Source organism: Scyliorhinus canicula, chromosome 12, assembly GCF_902713615.1.
Source record: "Scyliorhinus canicula chromosome 12, sScyCan1.1, whole genome shotgun sequence".
NCBI lineage: Eukaryota > Metazoa > Chordata > Chondrichthyes > Carcharhiniformes > Scyliorhinidae > Scyliorhinus > Scyliorhinus canicula.
Genome location: NC_052157.1, coordinates 130,448,660 through 130,467,353, shown reverse-complemented (window position 1 = coordinate 130,467,353; position 18,694 = coordinate 130,448,660). Strand labels below are relative to the sequence as shown.

The following is an 18,694-nucleotide window of genomic DNA, read 5'->3' as shown; positions in this document are numbered from 1 at the left end:
GGTTTTAGTCAAGATTAAAAACCAGGACACTGGGAGAACTTCCCATGCCTTTCAATTATGCCATGTAATCCATTACATCATCTGAGTTGGAAGATGGATCAGCAGAGCTCCTTCATTACAAAATTGACATTACCAGAGAGACAAACTTACATGTACGAATCTGCTGAAATATCTATCTTTTCTAGTCTTGATATTGTTCATTTCTAATATTATTTTGTTTTGGGTATTTTGCAGGTTGTTTGACTGGCTGGTAAAAGTAATAAATGGCGCCATATGCTCAGATTCTTTCAGGTGGACAAATTTTATAGGTATTTATGATAACTTTACAAAATTGAAATCTTGAAGTAATCCTTTTCGTGACTTAATTTTACTGTTGAGTATTAAGACAGTAGAACAAGGTAATATTTCAATTAAACTTCCAATCATAAAGGTGATCTTGCTGGAGAATGAAAGGGGTGATCACTTGCTGGAAGTCCCCCGTTTCACAGAGAAAAATATTACACACAGTTCCTGGTTTTAAAAATGTATCATTTGTTTGAAATCTACTTCATTGAGTTTTATTGTTCTTCCCTGTGGGTTTGATCGCTAGTTTGAGGCTTGGTCAAGCGTCCATTCATTTTATTCCGACAAGTGGTTTATTACTTCTGATCACTCAAATTACCTCTTACTACCTCCTGGGATTTTTTAATAGAACATTTTGCAATACTTTACTAGTAAATTAGTTACAGACATTACCTGTGGAAAATGGTGATTGGTCATAGAGTTTCACCTTGTTTCATCTTGGCATCTCTTGCTTTACATTTTACTTATAAATTAAGCATTAATTCTACATTTTACTTAGAAATTAAGCATTAATTCTGGAGCCAGTTCATTGGATATATTCAAGAGGGAGCTGGACGTGGCCCTTGCGGCTAAAGGGATCAATGGGTATGGAGAGAAAGCGGGAGTGGGATACTGAATTTGCATGATCAGCCATGATCGTATTGAATGGTGGTGCAGGCTCGAAGGGTTGAATGGCCTACTCCACCTATTTTCTATGTTTCTACACATCTAGTAGCTTGCGCAAGAATGGAATCAAGCATTTCTTGAGGGACAAGTGGTGGAACTTGAATTTTTTTTAAAGTTGTTAAATGTTTATCTTTGTGATATGGGCCATCTAATTTCCACTTCACATTTTTGAAAAGGCCTCAGTCCTGCACTGTTGTGAATGTTATGCATTTGAGAAAAAACTATGATGTTCAACACTTTCTTGTTTGTGCAGGTTTGTTAGATGTGTATGGATTTGAGTCATTTCCACAAAATAACCTGGAACAGCTTTGTATTAACTATGCAAATGAAAAGCTCCAACAGCACTTTGTGGCACATTATCTCAAAGCACAACAGGTACTCCAACTCAATGATTCAGTATACCTTTAGCTTGGCATAACACAGGCACTTCACCTAGAATTTTTTGCATTATATTATGGGTGTCAGGAAGTAAAACATCCACAATTAAATACAGTGAATTGGCAAAAACCTGTTGGGATTCAATGGGAGACTTGAAGTTTTAAACTAAGGATCTATTAAAATCAGATGTAGGAGTTCCAGTTATTATTCCAGGCATGAAATAACACATGAAGCTCAGTGGTCAACTGATCTGTCCTTCAATTCTGTATGTATACACTCGTCTTCCCAGTCTCCCTTATACTCAAATGATCTCTCAAAAGCACTATAGAAACTAGTAGATGCTATGGGATCTTTCTGATACACAAGTTTTAAAATGAATATTCAATTGTCTATTAGGTTAAATTGTTTATTACTAAACCCAGTAACATTTGAATGAATCTATTCAGGTAACCTTTGTACGGTGAGATTACAAATAGAAGTAATTCCATTAAACCCACACATAAGGAGAGCAGGGAAGTAATGCGAGACTGTTAATAACACATTCAAACAGGCTATTTTCACAAATCGAGATTTGGCTCGGGTCTCTGGAAAATGTGCTACATTTTTCATATTTGACGTTTTTTCACTCCTGTTATCCTATCTTTTTAGGAAGAATACGCAGCGGAGGGCCTGGAGTCGTCCTTTGTTAGTTACCAGGATAATCAGAGCTGTTTAGATCTGATTGAGGGAAATCCCATCAGCATCTTTTCCCTTTTAAATGAGGTTGGCAGTTTCTTCAACTCCTCTTTTGTAAGCGTGCATTGAGTAGAAAGCACAGATTGAAAGGTTACAACGGTTTGGTTAGTTGTTACTTGTTACAAACTTGTTGGTTAATTTATCCCATTAGATTTATCATTAAAATAAAATAAAATTTGATTTACCTTTAAGCCTCAGTGAGGGAAGGGAGTGGAGTAGGAAGCACAAGTTTCAGTGAACCAATTATCTTTAATTGTATAGGACTTCTCCAAACTCTTATGGCAGGGTGTGGCACTGTGTACTGCTGAAATCAAAACTCATCAGTCTTCTCATTTTTTCTTTCCCAGCTGCTCAAAACTTTGGTATTTCTTACCTCCTTCAGTCTTTAATTTTGCCTACAATCTTCATACATTCATAATGCAGTCCAAATCCGGCTGTCCAAACACTGGAGTTGTCTAAAAACTGGACATTTTTAGAATGTGCCATACATCAATTTTGATTGAGTAAAGTTTATAAACAATTATCTACCAGGACAATTTGGCCAGGCAGTGCATTAGTGGTGTGACGTGCCTGACTAGTTATCGCCCTCGCTGCTTGCACACCGGTCTATTTCCGCACTCCGAGTGACCCTTGACTATATATCTATAACATTTAGTTTTGGAAAGCCCACCTCATCCTTTACATCTACTATATTACATTGTTTCAGTCTCTTAAAGACCTTTATCAGGTCAATTATTAGGAAGGTTCATTATTTTCAATCTCCAAGACCCATTCACCGACCATTCCTCAGCAAAGTTTGTATGATGCTAATAACTCTTGATTTACGAAAGTCTGCTTGCATTGAATTCTGCATTGCGAAGCTTGTGATGTGGTGAAAATTCTAATGCACCTAATGGTTGGCACAAGTGTTTTTTCATTTTACCAACCAGCTTGAGCCTTATTGCATAAAAATGGTATAACTTCACTTCACTAACTCATGATTGGGGGGGACAGCAAGAGGGAAGATTTGTTTAAAATTATGATTTTGTGCCTTTTTTCAAAAATGAAACGGATTTTTTGTCCCATTTCTGAATTTTAAAGAAGTTCCTACCAACATGGATGTTGTGATGCTTTATTTGTTGAATAAATTATATTGAGTGGATTGGGTATGTAGTTCGTAAATGTTCCCTGATTTTTTTCATTTGAATTTATTTTATGATCTCTTTCCCTGTAGGAGAGTCGCCTCAACCGACTTTCAGATGCAAACAAATTTAAAACTCGCCTTCAGGCAGCTTTGACAAATAACCACTGTCTGAGCTGGAATATGTTTAGCAAGGATCCGAATTTCACAGTGACTCATTACGCCGGCAAGGTTAACTACCAGATTGAGGGAATGATGGAAAAGAACAAGGTAAGAAAATTTGAATACCCCTGAGACACTCACTGAAGACTCTGTTAATGAGGTATGATCCCAACTACAGTACAGTAGTTGCTCATTATTGTACTATATAGCACCTGATGTAAATGCAATGATCATTTTCTCATGACTGTTTATATTTTGGTTTTGTACATCACCTAAAACGGAATTACATGGAGTTTTGAAACAAATGCACAACACATGGATTTCTGTAGTATGATGAGAGTCGGGTATGATTTCCCCGCTACATTGTATTTTTCATCTTGGTCAGGACTATAGGAAAGCAATGAGCAAAGGTTAGGAATGGCCTCATTGTGGGGAGAAAATAGAGTTGTCTCAATTAATATCCTTTACTCTGACCTGGTGTATGGTGATTGTGTGGTTCGAAGGGCAGGAGACAGTATGCACTTTTATTTGTATTCAGCAAATAATTTTTGTTTATTATATTCAGTAGACGATGACATCAAATTAAATTCTTTTGAAAATGTAACCATATCCAATAAATAAGCTAGCGTAGTATTTTTGGTAGTTTATTTGGTGTAATTGTGCTCATCACTTATTCTCATGCACTTTAAAAAGTTCTTTAAATAAATTCTGATGTAATATGCATTTCTTATTGCTCCCTCATTGATCATTGATTAAAAAATTCAGTAAAAATATTTGAGGTACCTTTTCGTATCCCCTATTAAAAGCTTAGTAAAGTCACTTACTGGACATGCCCAGATAACACACCTCTGTGGAAGTTACACTGGCTCAGAAAGTCAGCGAGACCCATTTCAGCCTAAAGTGTCAATACACAAATCTGGAAACCATCCAGAATTGGATTCCTGGCTTGAATGGGACTTTCCAGAAACAAAGAAAGTAATGGTCTCAAAACTGTAGGGGGCTGGAAACAACCGAGGATTTGGTTAGTTAACGTAAGGCCAACACCATATTTGGAAGGGAGCTGTACGCAGCCACATGGTGACGCAGCCATGTTTTTAGGCTGCCCCCTTTCATTCAAACAGGCAGTCTGCAGAAAGACCAAAAGAGATGGCGTGTGTGTGGGGGGATTTCACATAGAATTTCAAGGTGAATGTGTGAATAAATAATCCTCTTTATTGAAACTCACAAAAGTTTACTGCTGTTATTCACTAATTACATGCTTGGGTACATACTCTCTTTCCAAAATCAAACTTATTATGAACCATAAGGGAAGTGGGGGATTTCAGTTTATCTCACCTACCTTGTCTGCAGTAAGCATCAAATATTGTGTTAATAACAAACTATGTGTATATAAATAAGTAAACACAGCATAGCATTACTATTTTAACTATTTGAATATTGTACTAAATTCCATTTTAATGAAACAGTTAGGTTTTGTAAAGAGCTTTTTTGTTCATTACTGTGGCCACCTTGTAACAAATGGACCATTTTAGACATTGGAAATCATTATGTTCTTGCTGCATTAGGATCCTGTCCCACCAGAGCTGGTGCAGTTGTTACAGAATTCTCGGGATACCTTTCTGAAGAAGCTATTTCCTTTTGAAACGAAAGAACAGAATGATAATAAAGCTCAACACAAAGCAGTTACTGTGGTCTCAAGATTTAAGGTCTGTTTGTATTAATACTGCATTTCTGTACATGACTGATACAAAATGTGTCTCTTGTAGTTCTGTCCTGCAATATGTCTCTGCCTCTTCCTTCTCCTTTAGGGTTCACTGGAAAGGCTAATGCGTATATTGAACAGCACCACACCTCACTACATCCGATGCATCAAGCCTAATATGGACTGCAAACCTCTCCATTTCAAATCAGAGGAGGTACTGTCATAGAACGAGACAAATTGCTCACGATGAAAGTTATAAGCAATAAGATAGTTTGGGCTATTCAAATTAAGCTGATAAAACTTAGATTAGTTTGACTTGGGATTGGTTATCTGTATGTTGTCACATCTGCTTTCAGAGGCTGTGAAATAGAGTTTTGGTTAAAAAAAATTCTAGTTCATTTTTACCTTTTTCGGTGCATTATAGGGCTGGCAGTTTAAAAATTGTTTTCGCCGACAGTTTCAAAATATTAATGTTAAATGGATATACTAGTTTTATGAAGCTTCGGGTATTGTGTAATCGCCTTCAGTAAAGTGATACTTCTGAGTAACGTTTAATTTCCACAACTAAATTTTTCACTATTTCAATTCGATGCTTTGGCTGTATACAATTTTACTGTAGATGCACCATGGTGCAGCCAGAAAAAACTTTGCATCACACATTTGAGAGTACTTGAGCTTTTTTTCATGAAGTGATCTGTTTGCTTTAGATTCTCAGCCAGCTAGAAGCTTGTGGTATAGTTGAAACAATCAACATCAGTGCAGTTGGATTCCCTATTAGGTACGTTAGCCTATTACCATGTTACCTTTCTCAAATGGTAAGAACTCATTGCTCCTTGTGTGTCATGTATTAATTGCCTGAGTAGAATAAGGGAACTTGAGCTCATTATAGATCTTGAAGTACGCCTAAAGCTTAATGGAACATAATATATAATAATTATGGCCTATTTGATTCTGATGGGCTATGAATAACTAATTGTGGAAATCACTTAGTGAAGAAGCTACAAATCAGACCAGTCAGACAGCAAATACTGATTGATTTGATGGCTGGTTCCTTTGGGAAGGATATAGCAGTGTGAAATTTGCACTTTATTTGACCTGGATTAAAAACTCACTGTTTAATGAGGTATGCTTTGTAAACTACATTTTTGTTCACATACGGTGTTTTGCAATTTAGGGTCCCATATCAGCATTTTTTGGAACGCTATGGGCTTCTGAGAACATATTGGCAATGCCATTTTAAAAATGCAGCTAGCTTTAATGGATGCTCTCCTGCAAAAAAGAGGAAAGGTTTGTCATATTTATTCTGTTAATTTTAGGAGCAACATTTACAACATGAACTGTAATTCAGCTACATTTCTTCCGTTTTGGTCCTGTATTGATGCTGTAACCTCATATATAGTAAAGTAACTTTATTTATGTACTGTTAAGTTTAGTGCTGCGTTTTTGTCACTGGTGCTATATTAGATTTGTTCTCTTTAATTTTCTCTCCTTTTTCCTTTGTTTTTTTTTTCTCATTCTCTCTCTCTCTCTCTCTCTCCCCTTCCAGTTTCTCTCGATTTGACTACACCAATTCCTGAATTTTCTGTTTGCTGCCTTCAGCTTGCTAATTGACTCAACTTTGCTGCGGTATCTCTGCTTTCTCACGTCTGCCTGTACTGAAGATGCTGTTGCCATGGAAATGGATATCGTTTGCCTTTGCAGGTTCATCATCAACAGATGGCAGCACTGAGGCATTGCAAGTCACCGTGCAGGACATTCTCACTAATGTATTAGCTGGCCAAAGTGCCACATCATCCTATACGCCAGCCGAGAACAGGTCATGTAGATCAATGATACATTGCGGCAACACAAAAGTGTTCATGACTTATATTATGGTAAGTTGCCCAAGTCAAAATTCTCTATCTGGTTACAGATTTGATTTCTCATTAAAGAACAGGAATAGGCTATTCAAACACTCAAACCTGTCTACCATTCGAAGTCATGATGTGACACTCTCAACCGCCCTGGCTTAACATCCTTGGCTGGCAAAAATCTACCAATCACAAACCTTAGAATTATTAACTGAGCTAGCATCTATTGCTTCTTGAGACAAGTGCTCCACGCTTGCATCACTCTTTTTGTTTGGAGAATGTTTCCTAACCTCTCTTACGCATGGCCTGGCTCTAATTTTAAGATTCCGTCCCTTTGTCCAAGACAGCGGCCGAAGAAGTTTGTCAATTTCTTTCAAAATCCAAAATAACTCCATGAAATCATTCCTAAGCCTTTTAATCCAGGAAGTGCAAGTCTAGTGTATGGCATCTCTCCTCACAATCTAACCTTAGAACCCAGGTAACTTTCTGGTCAATCTGCGCTGGCAGTGTAGCATTTCTCAGGTGCAATGCCCAAAACTGTATACAATACTAAGATATGGCCTAAGAAGGTCTTTGTACAGTTGTAACAAAATCTCTTCCACTTCCTAGCCCTCTCTCAATATAAATTACCAATTTTTTTTGTACCTGACTCCTAAATCTCTATGGCCTTCACTAGGAATGTTCTTCCACCATTTAAAAACAAAAAAAAAATGATCTATCTTTTTGGGTGTAAAATGGATGATCTCTCACTTGCCTATGATGAATTCATCTGTCACAGTTTTGCCCCTTACTTCATGTATCAATGTCTTTGTAATTTTATTATTGTTTTCCTGCCTGTTTTATTAATTCAAGGGCCAGCATTTATTGCCCATCCCTAATTCCCCTTGAGAAGGTAGTGTGGGGCTGCCTTCTCGAACCACTACAGTCCGTGTGGTGTAGGTATGCCACAGTGTTGTTAGGGAGGGGGTTCCCAAGATTTTTGACCTGGCAACAATGAAAGAACGGTAATATATTTCCAAGTCAGCATGGTGAGTGGCTTGGTGGGAACTTCCAGGTGCTGGTGTTCCCATGCATCTGCTGCTCTTGTCCTTCCGGATAATAGTGATTGTGGGTTTGGAAGGTTTGGTCTAAAGAGCCTTGGTAAGTTCCTGTAGTGCATCTTGTAGATAGTACGCCCTGCTGCTACTATGCATTGGTGGTGGAGGGGTGAATGTTTGTGGATGGCATGCCTATCAAGTGGGCTACTTTGTCTTGCATGGTGGCAAGCTTCTTGGGTGTTATTGGGGACAAGTGGCGCGTATTCCATCACATTCCTGACTGTTCTGCCACAAATCTTTGACCTGGATTAGCAAACTTGGGAGTATTACTGTCTATTGTATTATTTAACTCATTAACAAGTATAATTAAATAATTAGGACCCCAGCAGAAATCCTTGTGGAATATCATCAATAATCTCCTTCCAATTCGAGTGCATCGCTGAGATCCCAACTCCAAGTCTTCTACCACCTAGCTAATTTCCTATCGAGGTCAACAATTTGCTTTCAATTTCATGTGCTTTAATTTTATTTAATGGTCTCTTATTTGAAACCTTCAAGTCCATGTAAACTACATTTGCTTGCTTACTACTTTTGAGTTGTCATTACTGCAAAGCAAATTGTGAGGGGATGAAAATGTTTTAAATGGTTAGTAAATGTTTAATCTATTAAATCCCTTTTAGCTCGAATTGCTTGAAAGTGCAAGGAGTCAAACACTTTCCAAGAAAGCACTTTGTATTCAATGTAGTTGGCGACAATATCGCCGGAGAAAATTAGCACGATTGAGACGAGCAGCAACTATCATTCAAGCAGGCAAGTGTTACACCCTTACAGCTGATTTTCTGATAGATTTTAGTGTTGAAATGGAACGCAATTCATTTTAGGAATTAGTGTTTGCCTCAATCGTTCTCGCCTCTGGCTCATCAGGAGGTCTCCCTCTGCTGTGCCCAACAGTTGCCTGAACTCCGCCTTGGAAGCATTGAATTATTGTGACATTAGCAAATTATCTCATTTCCTTATTAACTTTTGGAATTTTCCAGTTCGCATTAAATTAGGAAAGTAACATTGAAAGCTTTTTTAGTGTCATTAAGAGCAGAATTGGTATTCCCCTTCCATACAACACTGCGGTGAATTTGCAAACTCGATCCAAGCAAACATGGGGAACAGATTTAGGGCATTAAGCACCTCAAACCTGTTCCACTGTTCAGCGGATCAGAGGTCCATAGAATCCCTACAGTGCCGAGGAGGCCATTTGGCCCATCGAGTCTTCACCAGCCCGCCGAAAAAAATGAAATGAAAAATGCTTGTTGTCACAAGTAGGCTTCAGATGAAGTTACTGTGAAAAGCCCCTAGTCGCCACATTCCTCACAGCCCCCATAACCCCATTTAACAGTACATCTTTGGACTGTGGGAGGAAACTGGAGCACCCAGAGGAAACCCACGTAGATTACCGGAGAACATCCAAACTGCACACAGACAGTCACCCACAGCCGTAATCGAACCCGGGTCATTGGCACTGTGAGGCAACAGTATTAACCGCTGTATTTCAACGCTATTTATCTGTCTTTGATCTATAGTCCTTGATTTCCCTCGACCTAATGCAAATAGGTCCACCGTGAAAATTCCAATTGATCCAGCAATCACGGCCTTTTTGGAGAGCGAGTTCCAGATTCCCATTACTTTTTTTATATAAAATAGTGCTTCCTGATTTGATCCTTGATGTAGCTCTAATTTAAAGATTATGCTCTTTTATTCTGTGTTCCCGTGGAGAAAATAGTTCCTCTGCATCTACTCTATTCAATCACTTTTAACATTTTAAACGTAGGAGAAATGATCTGTCAGCTGTAGAAACTTGAGGGATTATATAAACCAAGTATTTACAAGCTGTCACAATTTAACTCTTGGTATCATTCTAGTCTATTTGTGATTTAGCCGGTCCCAGACCAATATACCCTCATCTTTGCTGAGTTCCAATAACTCCCATAATTGAATATAGTACTCCAGTTGGGGTGCATTGTCTGTACAACTGAAGCATAATTTTCTTCACCCCATTTGCCTTTCAATCACCTGAAATACAGGTTCGCATTTCACGAGAATTTTAACTATGTTTTATACCGGCAAACACTACCTTTTTACTGATTTGTGTACACGGACTCCTAAAATACCTCGACTCCTCCGCAATTTATTTTTATTTATTTACGCAATGTTGGCATCGCTGGCTAGGCCAGCATTTATTGCCCATCCCTAACTGCCATTGAGAAGGTGGTGGTGGACTGCCTTCTTGAACCGCTGCAATCCTGAGGTGTAGGTACACCCACCATTCTGTAAGGGAGGCAGTTCCAGGATTTTGACCCAGCGACATTGAAGGAACAGAACAGCGATATATTTCCAAGTCGGGATGATGAGTCACTTGGAGGGGAACCTCCAGGTGATGGTGTTCCCATGTATCTGCTGCCCTTGTCCTTCTAGATGGTAGTGGTCATGAGTTTGGAAGGTGCTGTCTAAGGAAACTTGGTGAGTTCCTGCAGTGCATCTTGTAAATGTACACGGCTGCCACTTTTCATCGGTGGTGGAGGGAGTGAATGTTTGTGGAAGGGGCACCAATTAAGTGGACTGCTTTGTCCAGGATAGTGTTTGGTTTCTTGAATGTTGTTGGAGCTGCACACATCCAGGCAAGTGGAGAGTATTTCATCACAATCCTGATTTGTGCCTTGTAAATGCTGAACAGACTTTGGGGAATCAGCAGGTGAGTAACCCGCTGCAGGATTCCTTGCCTTTGAGCTGCTCTTGTAGCCATTGTATTTATATGATTGGTCCAATTCAGTTTCTTGTCAATGGCAAACCCCAGGATGCTGATGGTCGGGGCTTCAGTGATGGTAATGCCATTGAAAGTCAATGGTTACATCCTCTCTTGTTGGAGATAGTCATTGCCTGGCACTTGTGTGGCACAATTGTTATTTGCCAATTGTGAGCCCAAACCTGGCTATTATCCAGATCTTGTTGCATTTGGACATGGACTGCTTAGGCATCTGAGGTTGTCCCAAATGGTGCTGAACATTATGAAGTCTGACCTCATGGTGGAAGGAAAGTCATTAATGAAGCAGATGAAGATGTTTGGGCCGAGGACATTACCTCGATGAACCCCTGCAGTGCTGTCCTCGAGCCAAGATGATTGGCTTCCAACCACCACAACCATCTTCCTTTGTGCCAGGTATGATTCCAACCAGTGGAGAATTTTCCCCCTAATTCCCTTGATTCTAGTTTTGCTAGGACTCCTTAATGCCACACTTGGTCAAATGTTGCCTCGATGTCAAGGGCAGCCAATCTCGCCTCACCTCTGGCTTTCCAACTCTTTTGTCCATGTTTGAACCAAGGTTGTAATGAGATCAGAAGCTGAGTGTGACCCTGATGGAATGCAAACTGAGCATCCGTGAGCAGGTTATTGCTTAGTAAGTGCCACTTGATAATGCTGTTGTCGACCCCTTCCATCACTTTACTCATGATCGAGAGTAGACTGATGGGATGCTAATTGGCTATGTTGGATTTGTTGTGTTTTTTGTGTACAGGAATACCTGGGCAGTTCTCCACATTGCCGGTTAATGCCAATGCTGTAGCTGTACTGGAACAGCTTGGCTAGGGTTGTGGCAATTTCTGGACCACAAATCTTCAGTATTATTGCCAGAATTTTGTCAGGACCCATAGCCTTTGCAGTATCCAGTTCTTTCAGCCATTTCTTGACACCACATGGCGTGAATCCACCACGTGGATTGGCTGGAGACTGACATCTGTGATGCTGGGGACCTTTGGAGGAGGCTGAAATGGATCATCCACTTGGCACTGCTGCCGAAGATTTTTGCGAAGATGGGGATATTTGTGGAGCCTCCTCCTCCAGTGAGTTGTTTAATTGTCCAACACCATTCACGGCTGGATGTAGCAGAGCTTAGCTCTGATGTGTTTGTTGTGGAATCACTTAGCTCTGTCTATTACTTGTAGCTTATGTGTTTGACACACACGTAGTCCTGTCTTGTACTTTTAACCATGTTGACACCTCATTTTTTGGTATGCTTAATGTTGCTCCCGGCATGCTCTCTTGCACTTTTCATTGAACCAGGGTTGATCTCCTGGCTTGGTGGTAAAGGTTGAGTGGGGGATACACCGGGCCAGGAGGTTGCAGATTGTGGTTGAATACAATTCTGCTGCTGCTGATGGCCCACAGCGCCTCATGGATGCCCAGTCGTGAGCTGCTAGATCTGTTCGAAGTCTATCCCATTTAGCACGGTGGTAGTGCTACACCACATGATGGAGGGTATCCTCAATGTGAAGATGGGACTTTGTCTCCACTAGGACTGTGCGGTGGTCACTTCTACCAATACTATTATGGACAGATGCTCCTATGGCAGGCATTGAAGTCCACCACCCGGAGCATATTCTGCGCCCTTGCCACACTCTGTGCTTCTTCTAAGTGGTGCTCAACAGGGAGGAGTACTGATTCATCAGCTGATGGTGGTTGATACATGGTAATCAGCAGGGGCTTTCCTTGCCCATGTTTAACCTGAAGCCATGAGACGCGAGTTGATGTTGAGGACTCCCAGGGCAACTTCCTCCCAACTGGATACCACTGTACCGCCACTTCTGCTGGGTCTGTCCTGCCAGTGTGACAAGATATACCCAAGAATGGTGATAGTGCTGTCTGGGATATTGGCTGCAAGGTATGATTCTGTAAGTATGACTGTCAGGCTGTTGCTTAACTAGTCTGTGAGACAGCTCTCCCAGCTCTGGCAGAAGTCCCCAGATGTTAGTGAGGAGGACTTGGCAGGGTCGACAGCGCTGGGTTTGCCGTTGTTTCCAGTGTCTGGTTCGATGCCGGGTGGTCCGTCCGGTTTCATTCCTTTTTTCTGTTTTCGTGGTGGTTGAATACAACTGTGTGGCTTGCTGGGCCATTTCAGAGGACATTTAAGAGTCAACCATATTGCTTTGGTTTGGAGTCACATAGGCCAGACCAGGTAAGAACGGCAGATTTCCTTCCCTAAAGGACATTAGTGATGGGTTTTTATGACAATCGACAATGGTTTCATGGTCATCACTAGACTTTGAATTCCAGATATTTTATTGAGTTTAAATTCCACCACCTGCCATGGTGTGATTCAAACCCGGGTCCTCGGATCATTATCCTGGGTCTCTGGATTGCCAGTCCAGCGACAATATCACTACGCCACCGCCACCCCTATTTACAGTTGTTCAATTCAAAGGCACAATTCTGAACATAGAGCAGTGGTGAGTTCTGATGGCCACATCTTCAATTTCCTTCAGTTTCTTTTAACACTGAGGTTTGAAGATTTAACCATTTGAAGTCTGACTAAATTAATTCCATCGCAGTTGCTGTCACAGCAAACTGTGTTAATCCTGCAACAATTACTTCCATGTGATTCTGACTCGGAGTCGTTTCAAAGAACAAGTTGTAACATGTAATACTGCGGCGCTAGCGTGCATCTGTGGAGACCGAAACAGTTAACGTTGCAGGTTGATTTTCTGTCAGAACTCAGCCCCACAGATACTGCAACATCTGCTCCGTATATCCAGCAATTTCTGTTTTTATTTCAGATTTCCAGCATCTGCAGTATTTTATTTTTGTACAGTTTCAATATATATTGAATAAAGTGTTGCTGTTATACATGTGTTAAAAGACGAGCAAGAAAAAGTAATTTAAGGTATCGAACATTGTTCCTAAACTATGGAGTGACCCATGCACACAGCTCTCCATATTAGATTTTTGATGTGATTGTATCCTTCAACTCGCCTATTTCGACTTCAAATTAAATTTTTATTCTCCCCTTGCCCCACCTGCCATTCCTGGCTTCCAGCTTCAGCCTCGGCTCCAGCTTTCCCCACCACTAAGCCCAGCACCACCATAACTAACCCAATTCATATTTTTGATCGCTAGTTCCGCTCATCATTGACCGAAAGACAAATATCAAGGTACACCACTTCTGGCCAATTTATCAACAAGCTGGTTGTCTAAAAATGTCATGCAGAATTTACGTAATCCTGTAACACATCGGGACTTGATATGCTCCCAAAATAATTTTTAAGTAACTCTTGCCAAATGCAGCACTTAGACAGACATAGAATTTACAGTTCAGAAGGAGGCCATTTGGCCCATCGAGTCCGCACTGGAAAGACCAACCCACCCAGGCCCTACCTCCACCCTATCCCCCCAAACCCATTAACCCCACCTATCCTTTTTGAACACTATGGGCAATTTAGCATGGCCAATCAACCTAACCTGCACATCTTTGGACTGTGGGAGGAAACCGCAGCTCCCAGAGGAAATTAATGCAGACACTGGGAGAACGTGCAGACCTGACCCAAGCTGGGAATCGAACCTGGGACCCTGGAGCTGTGAAACAACTGTGTTAACCACTGTGCAACCATGCAGCCACACTCATTTTTAATTTGTCAGAAAATTGGTAATAGCAGCTATTAACCATTTTGCAAATGTTCCTGGTCCAGCAGAAACAAGTCTGTTGCCTCCCACATACATGCTGACATATGTGCAAATAGGACTCGCAACTTCAGTTTCCAACTGAATGCAGGCAGACAATTTTTTTTTGAATAAGTTACAAAGCCAAATCCATACAAGAGGCTTAAAGGTTTACATTTGTATCGTTTGTAGCAATTCATCGCCGATACAAGCAGTGCATCTTTGCAAGTTCAGTTAATTTACTTGTTTTTCCGCAGCTATCAGATCGTGGTTGACCAGACAGTGGATTAAAAAACTCCATTGTGCTGCTGTGGTGCTGCAACGAGCATGGAAAACCTGGAAAGTGAGTTGCAATTTTGAAATTGGAGATGCTACTGTATCGAGCTTAACTGAATACAATTCAAAATTCATCTCCAAAAGTTATTGAAACTCTGCAGAGTTAATTTTTTAAAATTTACATGCATTCCATTAATGTCTTGTATCCGAAGTATGGCATTACAGTAGATATTGGACCAGACTTCTGTAAAATGAACAAATGCCATTTTTGGCTTACCAATGTAGACTCCAGTATTTCAGTGTTTTAAAAAGTTTATTTTAGTAGCGAGTTACAAAATAAAAATCCTGGCATTCATTCAGCAGGAGTTGCAACAGGATAAGTTTCTGAATCCGTATTTTACTATAACGTATACCGAACAATAGAAAGACAGAAAAATAAAATTTACTTACATTTTAAATAACCTTTTAATATTTTTAAACTGTTTTGTGGATCTTTCACATTTAGTGAGTAATTTTGAAGTGTAGTCACTTGTTCAGAGAAAGGAAGCATGCGTTTTATCCCATACACAGTTAACCTATATATTGGTTGTGACGGTTCAAGTGTGGAATGTTGGGCCAGGATGCAACAAGAACTTCCGGTTCCATTCTCCTACATAATAATGAATCTACTACGAAACAAAGGCCTTACTTGTAAAGTGTGTTGTGATGTGTTCAGAACATTAATTGTTATATAAATGCAATGTTGTTCTTTCCTTTCTCTTTCAATGGAGCTATTTCACCTCTTTACCTGTGCTAAAGAGACTTTTTTAATGTCTCTTTGAAAAGACAGCACCCGAGAGTATTGCACTGTGATGCTAGCTTATACTATGTATACGCATCCTGGAATGGGACAAACTCTCAGCCTTGCTGACTCCTGAGTTGAGAATGCAGGAGCGTAAACTCAGCTATTCAACTAATCTCTTCTTTTCAATTGCTAACTGTTTAGATTAAAATGGAAACCTTGGCAGCAGAAGAATTGGATGAAACAGCAGATTTTAAAGAAATGGAATTGATTCCAGGTTCTCCTATTTGCACTCCACTACATGATTCACCAAACAAGCTTTCCCAAGGTGCTCAGTTTCAAGGTCTAAAGTTACTCTGCTGGCCTCTGGGTCTAATCCTGTCATCTTCTAGCATTACTGGAATGACTCCATCCGTATCTGGAACACTTAAGGCCTTTACGCGACTGGCTGCCTTGAAGGTAAAATGGAGAAGTAACCAAAAGGTGGAACGTAATCAGTCTGATCAGGGTATTGCTTCTATTAGAGCTTTACCTGAGGTAAGGAGTATTTTTTTTGTGTAAATTAAATGGTATTTGTATTTACATTAAGAGATAGTTGTGCTATATTTAACAGTAACTTGTATTTAGCATGTAATGTAATTAATTTTATATTTACTTTTCTTTCCCCCAGGTACAAATAAAGTTCCACTGCAGGCGATCTCCATTGCTTTTTGCTGATATCTTTCCAGAACACCCAAAATGCACCATCATTGGCTTTAACCAGATCTTATTGGAAAAGATGTAACTTAACCATGCTCCTTTATATAGAAACATGTTACTACAAGTCTTGCATAAACTTGCTGGTAGAAGCCATGGGTAGAAATGTCAATCAACCCTTTCACTGGTCTACGTTACTGATGGATAGTAATGAGGTTTGAATAAAATCAAATTGTATTGCAAGAACAATCTATCACCAAAAAACCCATCAATTTTGACTTCACACCTAATTGAGAACAATTCACATGAAGTCTGATTGAACTTTTAAAAAAAAATGTAGAATATCCAATTATTTTTTCTTCCAATTAAGGGGCAATTTAGCGTGGCCAACCCACCTAACCACATCTTTTTGGGTTGTGGGGGTGAGACCCACGCAGACATTGGGAGAATGTGCAAACCCCACACGGACAATGACCCAGGGCTGGGATCAAACCCGGGTCCTCAGCGCTGTGAGGCAGCAGTGCTAAGCACTGCGTCACTCTGCTGCCCTAAGTCTGATTGAACTTTATTGTTTAACAAAATGACATTTAAAAAAAAAAAGCAAAATTTGAATGGTGCATTACTGCGATTATCTTGAGAATCTCAACATGGGGGGGTCTCACCCGAAGTACTGCCTTTTACTGCACACTACACTTTCTTATAAGTCTGAGCTTGTACTGCCTTTCTGATGAAAAATTTAATCCAATATATCATAGTTCATGACTATTCCATTATACATGCCGAAATCCAAGTTGCACAAATATGTGCCTTATCCCAGGATTGGAACAAAATGGAGTCATAGTTTTCCAGCACAGAAAAGAGGCCTTTCGTCGCATTGTGTCAATCCTACAGTGAATGTGTGCTCCTAGGGGCACTACAGTTAAGAATGTTGTCTTTTGTTTTAAAATTCAGGAATGTCTTGAAATTGGAGAAACTTAAAATATTTTCTTATTTTTCTAATTGTGAGACATTTAAAATCTGACTCTTATCTCGGGGAAACATTTGAGAGTTTTGCTTAGTTGTTTGGTCTTCTGCAGCCTTTACTAATTGAATTAAATAACACTACTTTGTTTTTGATCATCTTTACAAACATGATTAGCACTACGACAATCTTTGGAACCAGACCAAAGAAAACAATTTTTCTGACTTTTTAATGTTGAGCACTGACTGTTTAAAAAAAAAAAACCCCACAAATGACACTGAAACGTTCAAATGACTCTCTTGCACAGTATTGATACTCTTGGGTATTGTGGAAAGACATGGCTATCTTGTCTTGATAAATCCCTCGAGATACTAGAGATAACATTGTAACACACTAAATTATTTTTAGATTAGTCTTTCCATATAGCTATGAGATAAGAATTTTTGGACAATAATATAGGCTATATATAAATATTGTTCTGCAGTCCATTCCAGGATATATGTCTTCCAAATGGAAGTCCAGGTCAACAGAACAAAAAGGGCTTAATTGGAAGCTAATAGTGCTCAACTTATCAAATGGATTGAAGTGGCAAGAAAATCTTTATTATAAACGTGATGAGGGTTGAGCACCCAGGTTCTCTGGCAAAGCAACAATTCTTTTAGAAAAGTGTTTTTTCATCTACTTTCTGCCACTTATTGTCATCTCTGATGGGGCGTGATCAGGCCTGCCACCTTTCACAGAGTTGAACAAGTATTTGGGATCAATCTGCTAGATGGTCCAAGTTAAGAGTATTGGATTCCACATCCTCCAATTTGCTGCTAAGCTCTGTATCACTTGAGTTGCTAAGTGTCCAATCCTTTGTTGAAACTATTTCCGAGGGCTAACTGATTTGTCGTTTCAATTCATTACAGCACTATATTCAACTGTCATTCATGGAAGTAACAAAATAAATGTGTATTATGAACAGTCTTGATAGTATGATGAGGGCTGCCAAAGTTTTAACTGGACAATAACGTTGCACTAAGTATTCACATTATGAACTAATGCAAGTTTAAAAATGTTTAGTTTCAAGAATAAACTTTGCCAAATTGGTAATTTTCATTAAAAAAGAATCCATGTTGAACCATATTACTGACGGATGGTAACCCTACAGAGTAATGGAAACTACTAGACTCCTGTCTGCCAATAACAATGGGGCTGTAGTTGCATTATGAAAAAAAACAAAGGTACACATTTTTGGGTGTTGGCTTGCACTGGAATGCACTGCACTTTTATTCACTGTGCAGTGCAACCTCAGGCAGGAATCTCTTCATTTCTCTATTCTGTGGTTACTTCAAATCAAGGGACCATTATTAAACCAAAAACATGGGATTGATGAAATTTGCTTCTTTCAAAAGTACATGATTGATAAATGATTTAAGTATTCATCTAGTTATGTATTCCATGAAAGCAAACTATATGTACAAATGAGAAACTGATTTATGTGGCATTAAACATGTACCCCTAAGCA

The 18,694-nt window shown here is 39.6% G+C and overlaps 1 protein-coding gene across 2 annotated transcripts in view; it reads left to right on the top strand.

The window, feature by feature from the left end:
• LOC119974838 (unconventional myosin-XIX) overlaps positions 1-18,694 on the top strand; it is a 47,629-nt gene extending 28,935 nt beyond the window's left edge. Inside the window, exons 12-24 of one of the 2 annotated variants that reach the window (XM_038814125.1) lie at positions 235-308; positions 1,262-1,383; positions 2,035-2,148; positions 3,335-3,511; positions 4,969-5,109; positions 5,212-5,319; positions 5,813-5,883; positions 6,280-6,392; positions 6,807-6,979; positions 8,673-8,802; positions 14,728-14,813; positions 15,732-16,064; positions 16,198-18,694. In XM_038814125.1, coding sequence (XP_038670053.1) covers positions 235-308; positions 1,262-1,383; positions 2,035-2,148; positions 3,335-3,511; positions 4,969-5,109; positions 5,212-5,319; positions 5,813-5,883; positions 6,280-6,392; positions 6,807-6,979; positions 8,673-8,802; positions 14,728-14,813; positions 15,732-16,064; positions 16,198-16,311 — 1,756 coding nt within the window. In that variant the 3' untranslated portion in view covers positions 16,312-18,694. Of the gene's footprint in view, positions 1-234; positions 309-1,261; positions 1,384-2,034; positions 2,149-3,334; positions 3,512-4,968; positions 5,110-5,211; positions 5,320-5,812; positions 5,884-6,279; positions 6,393-6,651; positions 6,980-8,672; positions 8,803-14,727; positions 14,814-15,731; positions 16,065-16,197 lie in introns of those variants that run through there. The other variant, XM_038814126.1, reaches the window with a different exon arrangement.